Here is a 17,870-nt window from a genome sequence, read left to right as displayed (position 1 = left end):
TCGCAGCAAAAATTCTTAGGAGAAAAAAAAGCCTGTGAGTTCTCAAGAAAAAGAGAATAGTGAGGTAGCTTTTTTAATGGGGTTATTTGGTCCCATTACTTAGCCAATCACTGGGGATAGGAACCTCATGGATGACCGGATAAGTGATAACAGCTTTACAGAAAGAGGGAGGTAGCCGGGATTCTTGGGATTTATACAATATTAAAGGAAATCCTGGAGAAATGGCCTTTGGTGTGATAGTAAAAGTGTTTGCACTGCCCAGGAGAAAATCTGGGTGGCTGAAGCCATTTGATTTTAGAGAATGTGCTCTTGAATAGAACATACTGAGNAAAAAAAAAAGGAACATACTGAGTTCTGCTTGTACTGTTCTTGGTTCAGTCATTTGTTTCTGGTCAGATGAGATGTCCCCAAGTTGGGGGGGGTGGTGCATCTTGGGGAGCCAGACGTGGTGTTATCAGTGTGAAGAACCTCCAGAGAAGGTGGCTGTGAGGTGAACATAGGTTTTGTTAAAAATAACACTTGATAATTTTATAAAAAGAAATCTCTTTTTTATAATCTTATTGTTGTTTTTTACTGCTAGTGAAAAAAAAAGATCCCTTGGCAGATTTACTGAAAATTTGTTGTTGTATTTGTCCTAAGTTTGGTGTTGGCCTTTTGACTTTGTTTATGGTTATGTTTTGGCATGTAGAAGTGTGTTTTTCTATATTTAACATATTTAGAGTTAGAAATCCTTCCAGGATTTTATGCTCTCAGATTAACACTGATTTGATTGGTTAGGAAAGTGCCAGGTAAGGAAATTAGCCGTGGATTTGAGTTCATTCCTTTGTTCGGTTAGAAGCCAGCTTGGCAGAAGGATCATAGCTCTTGGCTGTGGTGAAAGTCTTTGCAGCTATGACTGGCTGGCTAAAGCAGGAGCTTGGAGTTCAAATGATGCTAGGTAGTGAAATAGAAGAAAAACTTCTAAGAAAAGGAAATTTAATAATAGCAAAGGAGGATCGAGGTGTAACATGGATACCTTAAAAGATGAAACATCAAAGCTAAGTAAATGAAGATTTGATCGGTTCAAGTCTGTTAAATCCTCTGATTAAAGATTTGTAGAAAGAATGGGAGTTCCCTAAAAAAATCAGTCTGCAGCCTTGATAACCTTTTTTTGGAGTTATTGAGGAATTTTGGATGCTGTAAGGGTTTTTAGTGATTGACCTGGCAGGTGGTATAGTAATGTTAAAACAAAAAACCTCGAGGAAGAGCTGTCAGGAAGGAAATATTCCAAATGGACTGACTCTTGATCATCCATCCTTTTACACTCTTGGCTTCTGAAGGGGATTCCCCCTTCATCTTTACATTTCAGAAGGACCTAATACAGAGTGTGGAGGAGGCTTGAGAATAAATTGTCAGTACTTCTATTATCTTTTTGTCTAAAAAACAGAGGAGGTTAGTTTTGCAAGTATTCAAAATAACTCAGATACTTAAAACAGGATTGATAGCCCATGCGCCCTTTTGTCAGATGGTCAGTGTCATGTGTGGCAGAAGAATGAGATTATTGGCTTAACTAATTCATTTGTCTTCAGTATGCATATTTCTAAGTAATACACTTTGGACCTAGGACCATACATTGTGTATGATTGTTCTTCCCTTAACCTTCCTCATACTTGAATGGTCCTTTGTTGCTAACACTGATTTATGAAAGAGACCATACCTCTTATGAATGTTCCACATTGTGAATTTCTCTGGTTTCTTCCTTGTGGTATGTTTTAACTTGTTTTCTCTATTCTCTGTATGTCTTACGAACCAGCAGTTAAATCTGTAGGCTTGTGCATTAGTAGAATATGTTGCATCGTATCAGAAAACATATAATACCTTGATTACCGTTCAGGATGCTAAAAATGACCACTGGATTAGGGGCTAATCATCAGATTCCTTCAATGTCAATGTATGTTTTTATTGATTGTAAAATAAACTTCTATAAATATCTTCTCAACTAAAAAAGTTAACAAATAAAGAGAAGAAAAGATACAGCTGAACTCAAAACTAGGCCTTTAAATCAAGACACTTAAAAAAATGAAACATTAACTGTTAAATTTATTAATATTTTAGGGAAGAAGTTCTTTATAAAGCACAATTACTGTACATAATCATTTAAGGAATAATTGTCACTTTATCTTTGTCTATTTAATTTTTTATGTGTATACTTTGTAATAGAAGTGGTAATGTGTAATACTAGTAGGTATAAACATTAAATTTTAGTTGCAAAATAGTTGTTTTTTAAAAAAAATTTTTTTAATGTTTTATTTCTGAGAGCGAGAGAGAGAGAGAGCCAGAGAGAAACAGCAGGGGAGGGTCAGAGAGANATTATAATATCTTAAATCTACTTTTTATATTAAAAAACAAAGTTACCATTGTATCTTATCTTATTGCCCCAGCAATTCTATTTTCCTGCAGATACATAGTGTTCAGCTCTTCCATAGGTGAAATGCACTTTTGAGGGCTAGTATGGGAATTAACCATTGTTTCTGACATTTTTTGTGGTTAAAGTGTTCTGAGTGTAAAGTAAATGATACAAGTAAACTCTTGGTACATAGCTTGCAAATTTGCCTTCCTTTAATGTTTAATAGATTACTTTGGTAGAGCTAATTGGGCTAACCTAGATCCCCTGTTCAAAATTTATCACTCTATATTATTATTTTTTATTTCTAAGCAATTTTTATAACCTTTATAATGTCTTGTGAACGTTTACATTGAAAATTATACCAATTAAATTCTAGGAACTTATTAATTCAGCAATCTGAATAGAATCCTAAATTGTATTGCATTTGAGATTACTTCAACAGGATAAGAGCTCGGGGACTTAATTTGTTACTTAATGCTCATCTTTATGAACTTGTAGTCTCCTTTTCCTGAAGGATTTTGGACTGGATAAGAATCCAGTTTGGCATATAGCCATCTAGATGGGGCATCAAAGACTGGAGGATAAAATCAGGTGGGATGGCCAGGGTCTTTGTAAATACTCAGTCCTGGGCAAACACCCTTCCTGGGTGTCTGTGAAAAGTAGAGCAAATAGCAACAGGCAGCTGTAAATAGCAACCAGGTGTGCCCAAAAGGGGACAGGATGAGCCAGAGGACAGGCCAGGTGGTGGAGGTGGCTATAGGCATCATAGTTCATCATAGCCTTACTTCTTCCTTTTTCACCCTACTGAGCCTGACTGCTGACCATGATAGTTGCTAGGTGGTAGTAGTTTGGGGGAAAGAGTAGAGAGAAATGACTCTCTGACTGTTATAGAGCTTTGACTGTAGATCCTTTAAGCTGTCTGGAGTTTTGGATCCTGTTCTTGTTTTAGTACTTATTTTAGATAGTATAGTTTCTCATCTATAAATAAAGCCTGAGAAGTAGGCCATCTTCCATCTACAACAAGCAGTGTAATTTTGGGTGACCAGTTAATACCAAGATTTTTTATTTTTTTTAAAAAAAAGAATATCCCTGCTACTCACGTAGTATAACCATGTACACTCAGAGCCAATTCTCTCACATTAAAAAAAAAAAAAGTTTATTTATTTATTTTGAGAGAGAAAGGGAGAGAGAGAATCCCAAGCATCCTCTTCCCTGCCAGCATAGAGCCTTACACAGGGCTGGATCTCACCTATCCTGAGACTGTGACCCAAAGCCGAAATCCAGAGTTGGACCCTTAACTGACTGAGCCACCCAGGTGCCCCTCCCTCACATTTATTAGCTGTACAGCTTTGGTAGATATATGATTGCTACTCCAAACTTCCAGTTGCCCTTTATTTAAATTGAGGATCATTATACCAGCCTACTATGTATATAAATAAAAATTTTTTGAAAAGTTAAAACTTTTGAAATACAAGGCCATCTGATTTTTTGTTTCTAAAAATGATTGTGTTTTTTTCATAGTTTCATCTTTGTGCAGGAGCTGTGAAAATGATTTATTTATTTTATTATATAAAGTTATGTATTGTATATAATCTTTTCCCTGCTCACCCTTTTTATTCAGCAGTTGGATCTATAAGCTTTCTTTATAACTTTCATGAACATTTCTATATTAATCTGGAAAAAGTGATTTTTTTAAAAAAAAGATCATTCAAGTCTTGGCATAGGGAAGACTGTGTCATCTGGTTGACGTGAAAATAGTTAATACTGGAAACATTGTGACATTTCTCCAGGAAAAATATTTGGAAATGGTTTACTGGGCTGCCACATTTGTTGTGGAATTTAAATACCCTTTGTTATTCTTCATTTTGAGGATAGTTTTGTGTAATGTTTTGGTTTTTAAAACTGTACCAAAGGCTAAGTACACAGGTTAAGTTTGAAAATGTTCTGTGTTAAGAATAGAAATAAAGCATGTGTCTAAGTGATTGGGTGTTATTATTTGAGACCTGAGTTGTCAGGATTGAAACTGATCAGGCTATGATTCTTTTCTTTCAGTCCACTAATTAATTCATCACCAATTGAGCCCCTCCCGTGTTTGAAACAGTAGTCCAAGGTTAGATGTTCTCACAGGGACTGAGGCAGGCAGATGGTAATTTAAAAAATGGGGGTGGTGGAAATCCTAGAAATGGTTTTGATTTTATTCAGCAAAAAAAGATCATGACTTTGGAAGAGCACTATTGACTTCTCAAGTATTTCTGCCCCAATATTTTATTCATCCTGTGAGATTGCTTTTGCTTCTTCAGAGAGAGAGAGACAGACAGACAGGCAGGCATGCAGACAGAAGTGGCAACAGACTCTCTTTCTGATGCTTTCTAAGCCATGAGGCTTGCTTATCTTTACATCTGTGCACTTGTCACCTATTTTTTATTTATATACTTTTAACAAACTGAAATGATCATTTCTTACTGTTGATTGTGTTACCATACTATTGCTGCCTGACAAATTACCTCCCTGGGCTGCAGTCATCTAAAGGCTAGCCTGGGGCCGGAGAGTACACTGCTAAAGTGATCTCTTCACACCCCTGCCAGTTAGCACTGACTATTGGCACATCGCCTCAGTTCCTTGCCACACGGGCTATCCAAGTACCCTCACTGAATGACACCTTGAGGTACCTAGAGTGAGGAATCCAATGCAGAAGCCACAGCATTATTTATGAGTTAGCCTCAGAAGTCACGCTCTGCCTTTTATGCATTGTTTACACATAGGTGCCCTATTCATTGTGGGAGGGGGCCACGCAAGGGTAGAAGTACCAGGAGATGAGCATCATTGGGGCTGTTTTGGAAGCCGGCTACCACAGCTGTTTAATATCTCTTGTTACTCATTTGTTGCTTCCTATTTTTGGACAGCAGCATAGATTTAGAGTGACCATTCTATATTTGTACAAAGCTTCTCATGAAAATATACCAAAGGAATTTGAGAAGGACCTAGCTTCCAAATTGCCAGGAACACAGTGATAGATGATAAAATTGCATTGGTTTAGAGTTTACTCATTTGAGGATCTGTATTAATAGAGGAGCCATTTATAGGGTTTTTCTTCAAAAAACAGATTTAGAATAATTTCATTCGGCAAGGCCTCTTGACTAGGGAAGATACCTGAGTGTACAATTAAAAATGATAGATTGCTAGCAAATATTTCTTTAACAGTTCTGTGTCTTAGTCCTTCTAAGTTGCCATAACAAAGTACCAGAGACTGGGAGGCTTATAAACAAATGTATTTCTCACAGTTCTGAAGGCTGGGACTTCCAGGATCAGAATGTCAGCATGGTCTGGCGAGGGCTTTCATGTGGTGGAAGTGGCTGAGGATCTCTCTGGAGGCTCTTTTATAAGGCATCCCATTCATGATGGCTCCACTTTTATGGCTAGACGTCTCCCAAAGACCCCATCTACTAATACCATCACACCACCTTTTAGGGGTTAGGATTTCAACATACGAATTTGCAAGGTGGGGCATACAAACATTGTGACTATAGCATTATATAAATAGACTTATTCTGAGTCTGTACATTTCTTTCAGCTTATCTTGTTATACCCAGTATTACCTACTTATGTACATTATGTACAAGCATACCCCAACTAGATTTTAAAAATAACATTTTTTAAAAGTTCATGTCTAGGGATTTAGGTTTTATTCTCCCATAGGAGAAAATGTTACATTGCTCTTGTGTTCTTTGAATTGAACTTGTGTTCCAAAGCTAACCCAAAATTATTTAATGTATTAGAGACTATGTTTTGAAAGTGAGAAGGAAATAATACTACTGCCAATTTTAGTAATTAAAGAAACCAAAGAACTGCAATCTTGAGTAAGAGGAATTTTCTTTATCCTGGTGCTTAAGGGAAAATTCCTATAATTTGAGAGAAGGTTTTATTAGGAATTTAAGGAAAATCTGAACGAGGTCTCTGGATTTCATTTACTTAATTTAAATTATGTATATATACACATATGTATGTAAACACAATTGAATCAGGCCCTGTTTTCACTCTCATTTGCCTCAAAGTGTTCTTTATTTGATTTTGTTCTTTAGTTTCAGGGGTGGTCTTTGGAGGGGGACTGTCTGCTAGTAAGTCCTAAAATAGAATGGAGAAAAGAGAATACTTTATCGATGTTATGTAGTTAAGCCTTAGATAAAAAAGGAAGCATGTTGGGAGACTAGAAGAGAATGAGGAGATTTGGAAAGAGGGGTTTGTATTTTAAAAACTTTTAAATTTTTCCTGAAAGAATTTTTATGCTGTCTTTCCAAATAAATAGTAATAAAAAGTCACTTGATAGGTTGATGCTTAAAAGATAATGTATGGAAAAGTATAAGTGAGATTATTAATGATTATCTTGTGGTTAATTCATGATAAACTGCAATCGTATATGAATCAGAAATACTGTACTTGAAAATTTGTTTGATACTGGGTAACAAAGTATTTCCTTATTCTTGGAATTGATTGTTCTTTGTGGTACCTTTATTGTGGATTTGTATGCTGCTGTAGATAAAGAAATGTTAGAAGATTTAAAAAAATGTTACAAGATTCTGTATTTTTTTTAATGTTTTCTTTATTTCTGAGAGAGAGACAGCATGAGCAGGGGAGGATCAGAGAGAGAGGGAGACACAGAATCTGAAACAGACTCCAGGCTCTGAGCTGGCTGTCAGCACAGAGCCCAACGCGGGGCTCGAACCCACCAACCGTGAGAAGTCGGACGCCCTACTGACTGAGCCACCCAGGAGCCCCGAAGATTCTGTATTGTTAATTAAAGTTGAGCATTTTTGTTAAAGAGTAAATGGGATGAAACCATATTGACAAACAGCCTAGACACTGGGAAATTTTTCCATTTATAATTCTTAAAACAGAAAATTGGTAAAATGCCCTCTGGAAGCTGAGTTAACTGTTATGACTAGTTTTGGAATATGCCCTTCTCTAAGTTTCAGAGATCCTTGCTGGATCTGTGATTTTGTAATTCTTTTAATCCAAAGATTTTTTAAAATACAAGATTTAAAAATGTTCTAACCATTAACAAGTAGATTTAGGTTCAGTGAATTAAACATTGAATCAGAGTATATATAATATATAATCTATGAACCAGGAGTCAAATGAAACCCAAGATGTGGGTCCTTACTTCAGTTAGATTGAGGAAACAGCTCGTATACGTGTGTAGTAGAGATTAAAAGTTTATAACTAACCGTTTTTAATGATTTCTTCTTACTAGTCAAAATTTAAAGTATATTATCCCAAAGTAAGCNTGCTTTCTCCTCTAGGGTTTTGATAGTTTCCTGTGTCACATTCAGGTCCTTTATCCATTTTGAGTTTATTTTTGTGTATGGTGTGAGAAAATGATCTAGTTTCATTCTTCTGCATGTTGCTGTCCAGTTCTCCCAACACCACCAAAGTAAGCTTTAATACTGACTCTAATTTGTGATTACATATGTGCCAAATCTAATGCTTGAGGCCACCTCTCCCCCATATATGAGCTGAAAATGTCCGGCCCTGCAGGAAGATTCTGAGTTGGAAAAAGACTTGTCCCTTAAGACAGTGTGAAGATCAGAAAACCCCAGGCAAACTGAATTGGAGATTGAGGATGGCTTATCTAGAGGGATGTCAGTAGTTTCTAGAACCAGTGACTTGTAAGGAAGAGAAGGAGAGAATGAGGCTAGTAAAATACTTGTGCAACACTACAGCTGAGAAGACAATGAAACAACATGGCTAAACTATTGAGAGAAAAGAACTACCCACTAAAAATCATCTACATAGTCCGTAAATGTCAAGGCAGAAAACAAGAAACTGTTACAAACGCAAGGAATACTAGCAGTGGACCTGAAATGCTAAAGCATCTACTTGAAGAAATTCTACCAGATAAGTATGGAAGTATGATATAGTTCGGAGGATAAAAGAAGCCAATGAGACTAGGAAGCAAATGCAGTTTTTTAGGGAACCTGTACAGAATTGTAAGTAGTTAAATCTAAATGGATGGAGTTAATAAACTTGCCCTGCCTTTATGTCGTTTTCCACCTTTTCCCACAGTCTCAATCCATCTCCCAACCCTGACCTCCACACACTTCTTTATGGTCATTTCAGTGGATTTTCAGAAAAGAGATGGGGTAAAAGCGTGTGCTCAGTCTGATGTCTTGGTTTAGAAAGTCTGTTTTAAAAATGCTGTACTGATTACTACAAAAGGTTGTTGTGAATTTGTTGGTCAGTGCTCTTCCTGCAAGCAACAGAAACTAACTATGGCAGATTGAAACAAAAAAGGCTGTCACTGACGGATGCTGAGTGACTCTCAGGATCCTTGGGAAAGCTAGAGATCTAGGCTCAGGTTATTGGAGAGAAATTGTACAAAACTTTGCCGTGACAGCACTATATCTTCATTTAGAAATAAATTGCCTTTTTCTTTTCTTTTCATATGTAGGTTATATATTTGGGGAGAACTCCAGAAGAAGCATATAGAATATTAATGTGTGGAAATACATCCTATATTCCTTTCAGGTAAATATAAGAGTGATATGATAAATTCATTCAGTCGAGTCCTTGCCAGAAATATCTTGGTATAATTGTTTCTGGGGGAAAAAAAAGACCTGGTAAATAGTCATTTTAGAGTGAATGCAAATAACCTCGTAGATCTGGGTTGCTCAACAGTGACACTATCGACATTTTGTTGTGGGGGCTATCCTGTGTATTGTAGGACTCTCAGCAGCATCCCTGCCTTCTGCCTACTACTTGCCAGTAATACCTCCACCTCCATGAAATTAATTGGGAAACCAAAATGTCTTTAGACATTGTCTCTAGGCAGTGAATCACTTCTGTGTGAGAACTTCTGCCACTCATGGAAAATATGCTTTGTTATCAGAGAACAGTCCTGGAGTTAGAACTCAGAGCTACCACTGACGAGTTGGGTCCTGAGGAGTTAACAGAGTTTTCCTGATAATCAGGAGTTCATTTCTACAGCAAAAAGGAACCTCTTTGTCTTAGGGATTTGCCTGCCAGCAGAGATAGTGGGCAAGGTTGCTAACGTAGCACCACTACTAGAGAAACCAAGTGGCTGTGTCCTAGAGGCGCTTTGTAAATACTCTCTGTACCTAAATGGATGACACCTTTATCCTCCTCTCAAACTTACCAAGTGATCATGTTGCAGATCTTTTGAAAAAAACTTATGTTCTTTTTTTTAAGTTCTAAAAGCTTCTCTGTGTGTTTCTCAAAATTTTTGACTTAGCTACATAATCTAAATATTATATGGTGCTCGATGTGTAATAAAGGTGTGAAATAATTTTGCTGATTGCATGCTGTGTTGGTAATTTCAAGTATTGCATTATTCTTCCACTTGTAAGGTAGTAATTTTAGTATTGTACATTGAATGCCTGATTTTGAAGGCATGGCTTTACTTTTTAAATGTAACGTTGTAAATTTGACTTCATTGTGGACAAGCTTTGGAATGGGTCTCCCATTGACTGGGCAGAATCTTCTTCAATAGCTGTAGGACGTCTATGGACTTACTCCATGAAATAGATATTTGTTTCAAAACATTGTATATTGAGTTAGCAGATTAGAAGAATTGCTTTGAACCCGTACCACCACCTTTCTTTCAAGGATATGTTAGGTATTCTGTTGTTTGAGGTGGGTAGGAAGAGATGAAGATTATTTTCTAACCAGGAGAGTGCTCTGCTTTTCTTTTCAGCCTGTGATCTAACAGCAACCATATACTTCCTTTAGAAGAAAGGTTTGTATCTGTGGTCTGTGAGTCACAGGAGCATTGATATACAGAGATAATTTAGTTGTACAGAGCTCTTTATATTAGTATTCCTCTATAATAGTTCCATTCTTAAAGTTGATAGCGCAAGGTCCTGAAATATAGAATAAGCGCACACGTTTCACATAATCCAAGTAAGGATTCATGGAACACTGTTGATGTAAAAGAGAGTTTGCATTGATTTAAATGCAAAGGCCAAAAATAGATAAATGTTGCTTGCTTTTTTTTTTTTTTTTTGGCTTTACCTGAGTTTAAAATTACTGTAGTTTGGCACTGAGAAATGAAGTTAGTTACTTTTAGCCCCAGGAGCAAATGTTTGTAATTCTCTAAAAAACAGGACTTAGCTAGAAACAGCTCAAGTTGGTAAAATTTGAATCTTTGCAGTCACAGATAGGAGATATTTGATATATCCAAAGTATTGTTTCTCCAAGGATGGCCTATGAATTAGTGTCAATCTGTGAAGTTTTTGTTTCCAGCTAACTATAGGAATTGGGAATAAGATTTTAGAGACTTTAGTAATAATGTTAATAGAATATTTTTATGTCTGTGGAATCAAATATTAGAAGAATTTGGGCTTGTGTTTGATGTGTTTTTTTCCTTCTATTCTTCTAGTAATTCATTTTTGTTTATAAGAAACATTTTTATTGAATAAAACTTTTATTTTTATTTACAGAAATAAAGTTATTGTGTTGTTTTGGGCATGTAATAATACAATACTGTTATATTTTATACTTATTGCATTCTACAAAAGTATCAGCATATGACATATTTTTTAAGAAATTGGGTGCTTCGCCACATTTTACTGTTCTTTGAACTTACTAATTAGAAAGTAGGGCAATCAGAATTAATAAAGCTTGATAATGTTGTTTAAGCTTGATAATATTTTGGAAGAGATTGCATTGTAGTCATTTATTCTTGCTACTTGAAGTGCATAGTATAAATATAGCTGTTAGTAAGAATAGCATTGATTTACAGTTAAAAAACTTTTGGTGTTCCACAGCAGTATTTTTTTTTTTAATGTTTTATTTATTTCTAGGAGAGAGAGAGAGAGAGAGAGCGTGAGCAGGGGAGGGTCAGAGAGAGAGGGAGTCACAGACTGAAACAGGGTCCAGGCTCTGAGCTAGCAGTCAGCACAGAGCCTGACACGGGGCCCGAACCCATGAACCGCGAGATTATGACCTAAGCAAAAGTCGGACGCTTAACCGACTAAGCCACCCAGGCGCCCCTCCACAGCAGTATTTAATTAGATTTAATTCAACTTAGATAAAATTATTCAATCACCAAGTTGATTTGATTTCTAAATGGGTATACTCAATATTTCTCTTTGTCTAAATGAAAAAGTAGTATAAAATGTAGTTCAATATTTTTTTAATACCTTAGGATTACTGTTATGAAGAGCATATATTTTTATTTTTTGGTATTACCCTTTGCTTCTTAGTTGATTTTTTTTGTTGTTGTTGGGGGGGTGGGTCTCTACTTTCTATTTTGAGCCCACTAACCTCATATGTAAATGTAGCTACCATCCAGTTCAATGTACAGAACACTGCCAGCACCCCTGAGGATTCGTTTCAGCCTTTTTCTAGTGAGTAACCACCCCCTAAGTAACCACTGCTGACTTCTACCACCATCAGTTAGTTTTTCTGGACTTTGAACTTCTTATAAACGGAGTCAGAGAGTAGGCATTTTGCAGAACTGGGACTAGCTTTTAAAATACATCATGCCTGTGAGATGTATCTATGTTGTGGCAGGCATCAGTAGTTCATCCTTTTTCTATTGCTTTTGTAGCATTCCATTCGATAAAAACGTCACAATTTATTTGTCCTTTGTCCTTTTGATGGATTCTTGGGTTGTTTGCAGTTTGGGGCTGTTATGCATACAAGCTGCTGCAAAAGCTGTTATTTTTTAGACTAGTGTTTGACATTGTTTTTTCAGTTTCTCAGCAATACTCCTTCATTGATTCTCCTCTGCTTTTCTAAGTTTGTTAAATGATCTTACCGACCCCAACCTTAACATCCAGATTCATAGCTGCCATTCTGCTGTTTTGAAGAAGGCTGATTGCTTGGGTAGAAGGAAGGAAGTATGGGTTTGTTTAAAATTGGAGGTGTTAATGAAGTAAACAGGAATGAATAAAGAAAGATATTCGTTGTCTATTCAGGTCGTATGATGCATGAGGCAGAACTTTAGCTGAGCCCAGATCAAAGCTTGTCGAATCATTGACTAGAGCAGGGCTTGGCCCATAGTAGGTTCTCAAAAAATATGCATTGAAAAAATGTATCAAGTTATCACAAAGACTGAATCAACATGTATTTAACTTGATTGGGAAAGAATTATCAGTAGGTTAAGAAGATAATGAAAGAAATGGTTAAAACACTGGGATGCAGTTTAAGACTTCACCATATTTTCTCTGATAATTTTGATTTTGGTTTAGGCTAAATTACCTTATTTCCTTACCTTTAGACTCTCTATCTAAAAATGTACTTTATTCCATGGAAAAATTATTTCTACAAATCAACAAATATTTGTGTTGATTCTATAGGTCAGTGGTTCTTAAACTTGCACATACATCACAATCACCTGGAGAACCTATTAGAACAAAAATTACCTCGCCCACCCATAGAACCTCTGACTCAGTGGTTCTGGGATGGAGCTGGGAATTAGCATTTCTAACAAGATCAGGAGATGTTGATGCTGTTTGACCAGTGACCACACTGAGAACTGTAAGGGTCATTTTGTTTTTCTCCTCCTGAATATTGCCAATAAACTATTGGTAAAATCATTTTCTAGGTTGCATAGAGACCTGGTCTAGCTGTTTGGATGAATAGCTTTTTAAATTCAGAAGCTTACTGGACAGAAATGGCATGTTGTAAGACTTTGTGTGCAATCCTATGAAAGCTAACCTATAACTTAACTCAGTAATTCTAACCAATCCAGATAATAATGTCTAAAACTAAAATAGTCCTTTTCCTCCTTGTTCATGTTGCTATAAAAGTTTGTATTCTTAAGGTTTGTGTAAGTTGAAAACTGAAATAATTTTTCAGGTTAAGTAATATTACAGTGTGAAAACTCAACCAAGACAGGCAATTAATGATGGCTTCAGTAGAATCCTGTTTCTACCAAGGGACCAAATAAGGACTATTCAGAGAGTCACAGTTGTTTGGCATGTCTAGAATGATCAAAGTTGAATTAATTTTTATCTTGCCTAATTCCAAACATTTTCCTTTGTAATGGCTCCTGGTAGCTAGAAAGGAGAAGCAGATGGGAGTGGAGTTCAAAACCTTAACTGACATTAAGAGATTTGTGGTAAGATTAAAGATAGATGTTGATGCAGTGTTGGGTGGAGTTGTCTGTAAACTAATTTAAGTACTTCCCCAAGAGCACTAAAGCTCTACTAACAGTGTTTGACCCCTTAGTTCCTGTGGTTTTCTTGGTATTCAGATCTTGTAAGAATCAGAAAGAAGTTAACTCAGTTAACTTGTTAAAAATTGTGAAAGCAATTTTTTGAGAAAAACAGACCGCTTTCTTTTTTAGCTTGCAACTAGTATTTCAGTTAGCAATAATTGCGCCTCAGATAAACTTCATTGGCTATATTACTGCCACTGTGCAAAGCTTGCACCTAGTATTTCAAATGTTACTTTGATTTCCCAGTATTGTTTTTCTTCATGGATAGACATACTTGCAGCACATACTTATACATGCACACATATATATGTATAAACAGAATAAAAAAGAAGTCTTAATCTGGTAACAATTTAATATGGTATTTTCTAGTTCAAAGAAAAGATTCAATGCCTTGCTCTTTTGTGGGAAGAAGTACCTATTACTGATTAGAACTCAAGGAACTTTTGAAGCCCAGCCATCAAGGCCAAAAATGATCTAGGGAGATCATTTGAAATTTAGAAAGTGGTTATTATTGATTCATGCCTATAAAACAGTATCTACTGGAATAGGTAGAAACTGCAGTGAAATTTATAACAGTGGCTTATCCTTATCTGATTTTTAAATCAGAAGGCAAGATTTNGTGAGTCTGGTCCTCAGTATGTGGTTTGCTTTTAGATTCTAGTTTGCTTTGTCTTGAGGTGAGTGTATCACAGAAAATTAAAGTTAACTGAGCTATGTATTTCAATACTTTTGGGATTTCAGAGATGCTGCCTATGGAAGTTGCAATTTCTACATTACACTTCTCGACTGTTTTCATGCAATAAAGAAGGTAAGTGAATCATAGACTGCACCCAGTGTTGAGTTGGAAGACTAAGCCTTTTCTGCAAGGATCTTCCAAGGTGTGCAGCATGTCAGAGATACCCCATTTCTCATTAACGTTAGAATGATGCCAAACCAGAGAACAATTTTTCTGAATCTGAATGTTTCCCTGAGTGAGTTGGGAGAAAAGCCACTTGAACAACAGAAGACAATAAGAGCTAGTTATGTAATTAGGTTCTAAATCCAGACATGTTTTGAATGTGTTATGATTTCAAAGGAAAACAAAAAGTAAATATAGTACCAGTTTCCAAGTTTTCTTTGACTTACATATTTTATGGTCTGATATCCACCAATCCTCTTTACCACAGACATGTCTGTTATGCAGTAATTGATAACAACACTTCATTTTGTGTCTTCAGGCATTCAGTTTCTAGTTCAGAAGAATTTGTGTAGTCCACTAGTTTGTTACTAGGTTTTATATAAGACTAAGTAGGTCACCACTGCTTTGTCAGAGCTATTTAAAAATAACTGCTGTGTTTTATAACCAGCGCTGCCTGCTGTCTTTGACTCCGAGGGACACCTTTAATATCACATTCTAAATGAATGGGGTCCCCTGGAGTTATGTGACGTAGCAGACTCTGGTAATAACACTCCCTCCCTCAGGTATGTGTCTTGAAAGTCAGGGCAGCACAAGAAACTAGAATTGTAAATCAGTAGCCCATGGATCAAATAAGCTTTCAACAGCATCTCAGGTTTTTTGTATAATGAAACAAAAAGCACTGGTTTATTGTATAATGAAACATGGTGGCTTTCTGAGAAATTAGTATACTAATTAGTATACGAATTCAGAGATTAATTAGTATACCTTTTTTTCCTGTATTAGGCAGCAAGGTATGGAACTTAATGTTGTTTTGGGTTTGAGTCCAGTCACTGTGATAGAGCTGATCAAGTTCATTGCCACAGGCTCTGAGGCAGCTCTATCAGGCCTCACGTTAGGCAGGTAATGTGCAGAGGAGGTAATCAAGAGATGGAGGGACAGCAGGTATAAATGACCCCTGGGAACTGCTACTGCAGTCAGGCATACCTCTTCTGATTCTAGGGTTCCCTTCTCTCTACTTCCACTTCCTTTAAAGATAGAGGAGAAAAACTTAGAGGGCCTTGGAAATGGTCTACTCTAACATTCTATTGTTATTTTTGGCTTAGTTTTTTTTTTTTTAAGTCAGATATTATATCCAAAGTCTAATTAATTAGCAGGAACTATAGGTCAAAGACTCCTTTTCTCGCTTTATATTTTATTCAGGAGTCAACAGCTTCTGATTTTCAGTTGAAACATTTTTTATTTACGGCTGATTTTGAACATTATTGCCTATATAAAATATTTATAAAAGTAATTGTGACTTCATTTTAATGCAGCTTCTAAATAGGTTCTCCTTATGAATAGAAATTGCCTCTAAACTGCATTTTATTGTATCATTCTGTTAGGAGCATATAGTTCAAATAGCATGACATATATTGAGTATTTTGAATTCAAAGAAATATAATTCATCATACTCTTAGAATTAGAATTTAAATAGCTATATCTTTAAAAATGAGAGTTTTTGTTTGGTATTGTAGCCTTCTCATTTTCCATTCGTATTACAGTAGTTTAAATTTTGAAAGCTGAGTTTACAGAGTCACCCCTTTTGAACCAAGGATACCTTGCTGATCAAGAAGTTTTGCTTACACACAGAGATAAAAGGTACACCATTGAGAATATGGTCAGTAGTAGCACAGTAACATTGTATGGTGACAGATGGTGACTACACTTAACCATGGTGAGCACCGAGTAATGTATAGCATTGTCAATTTCATTATGTTGGACACTTGAAATTAATAAAACATTGTATGTCAGCTATACTTCAATAAAAAAATAATCCTTGCTTGCATACTGTCTGGCTCAGTGAGCAGGGATAATACTTCTCAGAGGCCACCAGCTTGTCTTTGACTCAGAAATTAGATGCTCTGCTTATTTTGCTTAGCATGATCTGGCACTTCACCTCAGGGAGAGGTTACAGAATAAAACAGAAATGTTACGGTTTTTCTTTTTATTGAAAGAAGAATTTTTTCATCAAAATTTTGAATTTTGTTGTATCAGGAACATTCATCTTTTAATCCAAATTCAGAAGAATTTGAAGATATTTATGAAGTGGTGGGATTTGTTTGCGATAAGCTAACTTATGGCTTATTTCTTTTTTACTATTTATTTAGGGGCCATTGCTTGGTGGTGTTGATCATTAGATCAGCTAACTAAGTTATTAAAGTTAGTAGGATTTCTTTGAAGTCTTGGTTATTTAGCTCTGCATGAATAGGATGATTGATGAAGGAAAATAAAAAATCAAATCTTATTAAAATAAATATTATTATAGCTAATTTTCCAGATAATGGAAGCATTTAAAACACATAACCCACCTTCTTTGAAAACTATTAAGCTATTAAGTGCAACAAAATCTAAACATAATGCTCTTTTGGGGTACCTCCTGATAATTTTAATTAGGAAATTGGATTGGAAATTGTTTTCTTATTTGCATCTTTATCTTAAAAGCTTTCCTTTGGATTTTAGGCAATGCAGTATGACTTCCTTAATTTCAACACATTTAACCTTGATGAATATGAACACTATGAAGTAAGTTTTCAAGGATACTGCTTTTAACTCCTTTATTCATGTTTTACTTATAGAGGTAATATTCTTGTTTTTTGAAGAGAACAATTTAGATATGTATAGAGCAAAAAAAAAAAAAAGGCAGGTCTTTATCCTCTTACCCCCATTTCTACAGTTCTAGTTCTTAGAGGTGATTTCTGCATTTGATAAATCTTTGCCAGAGTGCATGAAATGTGCTCCTGGGCATTTTTCTTTCATGTTTAATTTTTTTTAGTAGTGATAATTTCATAGTGATTAAATGAGGAAATTTTAAAACCCTTAGCATAGGATCTGATGAGGTGAATAAAAGTCCTTTTCCATCTAATTCCCTCTGGAAAATGTTTTTATCATAACCTTTTGTTTGTATGAAGTCAAGGCACTTCTGGATGCAAATTACAGAACATAAATACAAATGGCTTAAATAAAAAAGGGGACATTTATTGACTTAGCAGGTGTTAGAACTTCAGGCCTGACCAGATGAATGTACTCAGATACTTGCCAGAAAAAGCTAGTTTTGTTCCCAGGCCAGCCTTCCACAGTAGTGATGGCGACCAGCAATTTTGATTTACTCACTTGGGTAAACTCATCACAAAAAACTCATGAGTTCCTCATTGGCCTGGCTTAGATCATGTGCCTCGCTCTGAGCTAGACTGTGTTCTTGGTGAGGGTAGTTGTTGGGTGGGCCATCTCAGTAGTTGGAGGGGTGTGCTGGGATCAGCCCTGTCAAACCACACAGACAATAAAAGAAAGAAAGAGAAAGAAGAAAGTCCAGGAAAGCAAAACAATAGATGTCCTCTACATTTTAAAATGTATATTTTAAAGAATAAGCA

General features: G+C 35.9%; 1 protein-coding gene and 1 pseudogene across 10 annotated transcripts in view; one reads left to right on the top strand and one right to left on the bottom strand.

The window, feature by feature from the left end:
* The window catches only part of CDC14B (cell division cycle 14B), a 101,648-nt gene that overhangs the window by 58,866 nt on the left and 24,912 nt on the right, over positions 1-17,870 (top strand). For all 10 annotated transcript variants that reach the window (XM_077749577.1, XM_077749575.1, XM_077749583.1 and 7 more), the window contains 3 exons: positions 8,832-8,908; positions 14,307-14,373; positions 16,963-17,025. In XM_077749577.1, the coding sequence (XP_077605703.1) occupies positions 8,832-8,908; positions 14,307-14,373; positions 16,963-17,025 (207 nt within the window). The remainder of the gene's footprint in view (positions 1-8,831; positions 8,909-14,306; positions 14,374-16,962; positions 17,026-17,870) is intronic.
* LOC144219571 (U4 spliceosomal RNA) lies at positions 13,624-13,774 on the bottom strand (annotated as a pseudogene).

This window comes from Crocuta crocuta, unplaced genomic scaffold (assembly GCF_008692635.1).
Source record: "Crocuta crocuta isolate KB4526 unplaced genomic scaffold, BGI_CrCroc_1.0 scaffold99, whole genome shotgun sequence".
Lineage (NCBI taxonomy): Eukaryota > Metazoa > Chordata > Mammalia > Carnivora > Hyaenidae > Crocuta > Crocuta crocuta.
Note: the sequence above shows the minus strand (reverse complement) of the source record. Positions and strands in the feature narration are given on the sequence as shown.